This window comes from Neopelma chrysocephalum, unplaced genomic scaffold (assembly GCF_003984885.1).
Source record: "Neopelma chrysocephalum unplaced genomic scaffold, ASM398488v2 Primary Assembly neopelma1_327, whole genome shotgun sequence".
NCBI lineage: Eukaryota > Metazoa > Chordata > Aves > Passeriformes > Pipridae > Neopelma > Neopelma chrysocephalum.
In genome coordinates, this window is record NW_020897990.1 from 1 (window position 1) to 6861 (window position 6861).

The 6861-nt window shown below is 70.0% G+C and overlaps 1 protein-coding gene across 1 annotated transcript; it reads right to left on the reverse strand.

Annotated features, from left to right (window-relative positions):
* Positions 1-940: 940 nt before the first annotated feature.
* GRB7 (growth factor receptor bound protein 7) lies at positions 941-6798 on the reverse strand (the record flags this gene model as incomplete). Its single annotated transcript, XM_027705378.1, is given in 16 exon segments — positions 941-1087; positions 1180-1273; positions 1614-1701; positions 1789-1849; positions 1941-2057; positions 2131-2211; positions 2599-2697; positions 2829-2939; positions 3014-3151; positions 3241-3318; positions 3426-3547; positions 3630-3786; positions 4191-4335; positions 4416-4572; positions 6709-6764; positions 6766-6798. Coding segments are annotated over 16 exon segments (1684 nt in total), but the record flags the coding sequence as incomplete, so codon positions are not given.
* Positions 6799-6861: the final 63 nt, after the last annotated feature.

Genomic DNA, 6861 nt, shown 5'->3' on the forward strand with positions numbered 1-6861 from the left:
CCCACATCCCAGCCCCCCCGCCTTTATAGCAGCTGCCCCGGCCCTGGGCCCCCCCCCCACCCTCCCCAAATCCGGGCCCTTAATCCCCCCCTGGATAATCCGCCCCCCGCTCTCTGGGGATTTGCGGGCGGCCGCGTGGCTGAGCCACACGTGGTGCCCCGGGCACACAGAGGGGCCTTTGTGCGGGACCTGGGGCACCATGGGGACACGGCAGGACACGGGGACACTGCCAGCCGTGTGCCACTGGCAGCGGGGGGCTGTGGGGACCCCCCCGGCTCTGCCTTTGGAGGGGATGAGGCGGGAGCTCTGCAAAAATAACCTTTATTGTCACTGGTATAAAACACGTCCCAGTTTTCAACTGGCCTTGTGGGGACGTGGGGGACGCGGTGGTGGGTGCCCCCCTCGCCCCCCCCGCCCCAGGACCCCGCTCCTGGGGACCCCAGAACGCCCCTGGTGTGGGGACGAGGAGTGCCAGGCCCCCACGGGGACACTCGGGGCTGCTGCTGCTGCAGAGGGGGGGACGACAAAGTGCTTGAGTGTGAGGGGTCCTGGCGAGCCGAGCTGTGCCATGTCAGTGGTGCCAGGCTGTGCCAAACCATCCTGGTGGTGCCGGGCTGTGCTGGGCTGTGCCGAGCTCTGCCACGCCGGTGGTGCTGGGCTGTACCAAACCACACCAGCAGTGCCGGGCTGTGCCGAGCCGTGCCGTGTCAGTAGTGCCCAGCTGTGCCATACCATGCTGGTGGTGCTGGGCTGTGCCAAGCCGTGCCATACCGGCAGTGCCAGGCTGTGCCAAACCGTCCCAGTGGTGCCAGGATGTGCCGAGTCACTCCATGCCAGCAGTGCCAGGCTGTGCCAAGCTGTGCCATATCGGCAGCGAGGCTGTGCCAAGCCGTGCCGGCAGTGCCGGGCTGTGCCAGGGCATGCGGTGGTGCCCCGGGGCTCAGAGGGCCACGCAGGTGCAGTAGTGGCGCAGTTTGCAGGGCAGGATGCCCCGGTTGATCTGGTGGAACTCCACGAGCTGGATGAGGTCGGCGAAGCGCGTCTGCCCGTCGTCCATGGTGAAGTAGAGCCGACCCTCCTCCTCGCTCTGCCGGGGGGCGGCGGGTCAGGACCCCACAGCTCGGCCCCCCCCCCGAGCCCCCCCATCCTCCCCCAGCCCCCTTGGATCCCCCCACTCACGGGCAGGATGAGGTAGTGTTTGATGCGCTGCAGGTGGCACAGGGACAGCACGAAGCCCTTGGGGTTCCGTTGGCTCTCCCGCACCAGGAAGACACTGTGAAGTCCAAGGGGGAAGTCACTGCTGGTCCCAGGCCCCTCTGTCCCCTCTTTGTCACCCATGGGGTCCCACGTACCCTCCACAAACTCTGGGGGCCCAGTACCCCCTGGGAACTCTGGGAACCCCAAACCCCCGGCTCCCAAACCCATGGGGAGTCCCAACCTCCCTGGGATCCCCCACTCCCCCAGCAAGTCTTCCCCACCCCTACAGGCATCCTGCATCACCCTGTGGGCCCCAGGGCCCTATAATAACCCTTGGGCTCCCGTGCCCCTCCTGCTGTCCCATGTCACCCCCCGAGCCCCAAGGACCCACTCCCTCCCCTCCCGGGGTCCCGTACCCATCCACCAGGCCCTGGCGGCCGATGAGCTGCTGGGTGTCCTCGCGGGAGATGCGCCCGTGGAACCAGGGCTGGGTGCGGTGGATGGCTGTGGGGACAGGGGCGTCAGGCTCAGGGGGGGACCCTCCGCCCAGGGTAGGGACCCCCCCACCCAGTAGCAGCCCCCCCATCTCACCGGCGCTGAGCGGGGAGCTGTGGCAGGCGGCGGGCAGGCTGTACCGGTGCGTCGTCTTCTTCTGGCCGTGCAGAGCAAGGGGTGGGCGTTAGGGTGGGCTCAGGGGGGCCCTCCCCTCGCCCCCCCCCCCCCCCCCCTGCACCCCAACTCACCCTCCAGGCCTGCGCCTCCTCCAGGGCCGCCGTCAGCACCTCGCTGGGGTTCTCGATCACCCGGCCCGTACACCCCGAGAAGTCCATGGCCACCAGGGCGTTGTCAGAGACGCTTCTCTGCGCGGGAATGGGGGGTCACTGGGGGGGTTCCCACGGGCTGGGGCCTGCAGGGGGTTGGGGGGGCACTCACCAGGGGCGTGGGGCCGATCCAGGGGGGTTGGCTCAGCCGCGCCTGCGCTTGCTGGTAGTTGCGGTAGAGCTGCATCCCGTACTGGGGGGAGATGGTCCTGTCAGCTGGGGGGGGCCTGTGGGGCCTCTGTCCCACTGTGGGGTGGACTGGGGGGGACAGGGACCTCCACAGCCACCCAGTGTGGGGATGGGGACCTCTGTGTCAACCCCACATGGGGACAGGGACACCCACCCTGAATCTCTTCCAGCACTGGGATGGGGACGAGCCCCCAGCAACTCCCCAACATCCCTCTGGAATCCCTCCATATCCCCTCCAGCATCCCGCAGCATCTTCCCAGCATCACCTCAGTATTCCCCCAGTAACCCTCGAGAAATCCTCCAGCATCCCTCTGGCATCATTCCAGCCTCCCCTCCAGCCTCCCCCCGGTCTCCCCCAGCACAGGACCGGTCCCACCCCACCAGGACTCACCTTGAAGAGCCGAAACGCCGCCATCCAGCAGCTCCGGCTCTGCTCGTCCTCGCTGCAGAGCAGCTTCAGGCCCTTCACGCCGCCCCGCACCTTGTGGGGCTGGGAGAGAAACCGGAGCCGTCATGGGGCAGCCCCGGGTGGCCCTGTGGGGAGGGGGGGGGGCACAGAGACCCCCTGACAGGGAGAGGCACAGGGAAGGACCCCCCCCAGCCACGCAGGGACATCCCCACCTTGATGCAGAAGCCGAACTCGGTGGGGGTCCCGTAGAGCTTCTTGCCCTGGGTCACGTAGTAGATGTTGGACTCGGTGAGGTCAGCGAAGTACTGGAGGTGCCGGGGGTCCTGGGGGGGTGGGGGGGTGTCAGGCTGCAGCCCCTGGCCGTGCTCCCCCCACCCCAAGACCCCCGTGCCCTCACCTTGGAGGTGCCCTTGGTGGAGTAGTAGAGCCCCGAGCGGCGCAGGGAGAAGTGGAAGCGCTTCCAGACCTTGCGCCCGGGCTCCCGCAGCTGCAGGAACCCCTGGACCTCGGGGCAGCTCCCGGAGTTGAGGAAGTTCTGGGGGGACACGGGGGCTGAGGGGCACGGCGGGGTCCCCGGGGCGCGGCGGGGCCCCCGGGGCACCTCAGTCCCTCAGCGCCCCGTACCTGGATGAGCTCGGAGTGTGCCATGCTCTTGTTGGCCTCCAGGCAGCTGGACACCATCACCTCGGGGAACAGCGACTGCTGGGGGCATGGGGGGGGGGGGGGGGCCGAGGCCCCCCGGGGGGGGGGGGGGGCCCCCCCGGGGGGGGGGGGGGGGGGGCCCCCCCCGTCCCTTCAGGCCCACGTACCACGTTGCTCTTGAAGAGCTCGTACTTGGCGAAGTTCTTGCGGAACACGAAGCGGCTCTCGGCGCCGGGGGCCCAGGAGCTCTGCACCTCCACCACGGCCTCGTGGTCCTCCAGGCACCGCTCTGGGGGGGGTACAGGGGGTCAGCGGGGAGCCCTAGCCGTGCCCCCACATCCCCCGTGTGCCTCCCTCTCCTCAGGGCTCACCCAGGGCCAGGTGAGGGTGCAGCTCCACCAGGGCCCAGCTGTGGTCGTGGATCGCCCGCGTCCTGCGCACCAGGGTCTCGCAGAGCTGCCGGGCCGTGGTGCCCGCCGAGGCCTCCAGGGACCGGCAGGCGCCGTCCTCGCCGAACACCTTCACCACCTGTGGCACCACCGAGGGCGTCAGGGCCACCCCCCGCGGGAGGGGGACCCGCAGAACCAAAGGGGAGACCCCCCCCTGCTCCCCTGTTCCCTGAACTCATGTGGGAGGTGGTCCTTGCCCCGGGGATGAGACCCCTGATTCACGTGGGGGGTGACCTCATGTCAGGGGGTCCCTGTCCCCAGAGCTGAGCCCCCCATCTCCCCGGACTCGTGTGGAAGGTGCCTTCATGAGGGTCAGGGGGAAGGGTCCCAGGGCACCCCTCTTCCCAGCCCCCCGTCCCCCTGGCTTCTGTGGGAGGGAGCTTTGAAGGGCGGTCCCTATCCCAGGACCAAGAAACCCCCTCCCAACCCCTCAACTCGCACGGGAGGTACCCCTTCTCCCCAGCCCCCCCTTCCCAGACTCACGTGGGAGGTGCCCTCGCGGGGGGGTCCCTGCCCCAGGGCGGGGCTGCTGAGGATGGGCGAGTTGGAGGGGCTGCAGAGCTCCGGGAAGGGGTTGGGAATGCTGGGCAGCGACGACGCGCGCGGCTCCTCCTGGGGCGGGGTCCGGCTGCGGGCACAGGGGGGGTCTGAGCTCTGTGACACCCCCCGTGCTCCCCCCCCCCGCCCCCCCTCCGGACCCCCACCCACCTGTTGCCGTGGATGAAGAGGGGCTGGGAGCGCTTGACCTCGGGCGGCCCCTCGCCCCCGTCCCACTCGTTGGGGAGCCCCTCCTGCTCCACCCCGACCGGCCCGGGGGGCTCCCGGAGGCTGCTCTGCTGAGCCCCCCCCTCCATGGCATTATCTGTGGGGAGAGAGAGAGTCTGGCACTGCCCGGGGCTCCATGGCCAGGTTTGGGATCCCTGGCCAGGTTTGGAGGATCCCTGGCCAGGTTTGGGGGATCCATGGCCAGGTCTGGGATCTGTGGCCAGGTTTGGGGGATCCGTGGCCAGGTTTGGGGGTTCCCTGGCCAGGTTTGGGATCCGTGGCCATGTGTGGACAGCCCCCATGGGACGCTGTGCCAGGCTCCACACGGGCCACACGCCACCAGTGCCGTGGTGCTGCTGAGGGGATCCCACCCCTGGCACCCGCCCAGGGGGTGTTTTAACGATGCCCAGATAAGCAGGACCCCCACCCGCGGTGGGCTGGCTGAGCCCCAGGTGGCTGCCAAGGGTTGGGGTGTCCCTGTCCCCCCAGACCTGTCCTGGTGATGGGGACAGAGGTGTGACACTGGTGCCGAGCACAACCCACCACGAGACAGCCGAGAATCCCCCACATCCCTCAAGGGACCCTCACGGTGCCCCCAGGTCAGCACTGAGGGTCTGTGGGCACCGGGAGACACCAGCTGAGCCGTGCTGGGCTGAGCTGTGCCAGGCTGAGCTTTGCCAGGCCGGGCTTTGCCAGGCCGAGCCGTGCCGGCGCCGTGGGGAGCAGGAAGCGGGAGCGCGGCGGCGGCTCAGCCCAGACACCTCCTCGGGTCCGGCCAAACCAGTTCTGGCGGCCGCTCCCAGCTCCACCTCACCGCCCTGGCATCCGGGGGCGAGGGAGCCGGCGCCCGCCGTGGGAACCGCCGCCAGCCCCCCACGTCGGGGGAACCCCGGGACACCCCCCCCCGGTCCCACCGGTGCCAGTGCCACGGCTCTGGGGGGGCTCGGACACCGGCCACGCTCCGGGTCCGGCCCTGGAGTGACCAGCACGTGGCACACGTAACACACACGTAACACACACGTGGCACCCGTGCCGGTGGCACTCGGTGGCTGCAGCCCCGGCGGGGACGTCCCGGGAGGCCACGGGACTCTGGTTAATGATCCACCCTCTGCCTCTGCCCGGCCCATTCTGTCCCCTCCCTGTGCCCATCCCCACCTCCTGCCAGCTCCCAGGGCCAAGTCCATGGCCGGGCAGGACCGGTGCCATCCCATCCCATCCCATCCCTGTCCCCACAGTGTCCCCATCCCCATCCCAGTGTCCCACCAGCATCCTCCGCTCCCTCCCCGCTCCCTGCCCTGGCTGTGCCGAGGTCCCCCTGCCTGGCCAGACCCCGGGGGGACACGGGGACAGCCAGGGGTGATGTGGGGTGATGGTGCCCATGGTGGGACGCGGCGCAGGGACACAGGGGGATGTGACAGATGGGGACCTTGTGGAGCCCTGGGATGGGGACACAGCCCTGCCACCAACCCAGCCCATCCCATCTCCGTGGCCTCAGGTCACCCCGGGGCCAGCCTTGCCCTGGTGGCCCTGACGGGGCTGTGACAGGGTGGTGACCATGGCAGGGGGACACACAGGGTGTCCCTGGGGTCTGGGACAAATGGGGGGACCCAGGGCCTTGGGGCTATGGGGGAAGGGGACAGGGCCCTCTGGGGTTATGGGGAGGGGGTCAGGATCACTGGCTGGGCCACGGGGCCACCAGGATGATGGAGCAGGGGGACCAGGGCCACCACCATGAAGGGACAACCCAGGGCGAGCAGGACTGGGGGGCAGGTGGATGTCGAGGCTGTGGGGTGGGGTCTGGGGGCCACCAGGGCTACAGGAAGGGTCTCAGGGCCCCCAGGATTAGGGGTCGGAGTTCCAGGGCCACCGGGATTAGGGGACAGCTTCCCAGAGCCACCAGGATAAGGGACAGAATCCCAGGGCCACCAGGGCTAAGGGAGGGGGTCCCAGGGCCACCAGAATAAGGGGACAGGGTCCTAAGCCCCCCAGTTGTGGGTGGGGATCCCGGTGGGTGCCCAGGTGGGGGGTCGGGGCTCCCAGGGGCACAGAGGCGGCGGGGAAGCACCGGGGTGGCAGAGGAGGAGGAAGAGCTGGGAGGAAGGTGGGAGGGAGGGAAGGGGCAGGGACCAAACGAGGGGTCCGGGGTCATTCCCGGCGGGATGGGGCTGACCCCCCGGGCTGAGCAGCGGCCCCCCCCGGCCCCAGGAGCCCCCGGCACGGCCCCGCTCCTACCTGCAGGCGCCCGCCGCGTCCCGCCACCCTCCCGCCGGACCGGGGATTCCTGTTCTCCCCGGGTTTATCTACCTGCGCCTGCCCCCGCCCCCGCCTGACATCACCGCGCCCCGGGGCTGCTGCCCGGTCCCGGCCCCCAACGCACCCGGGGGGGCCC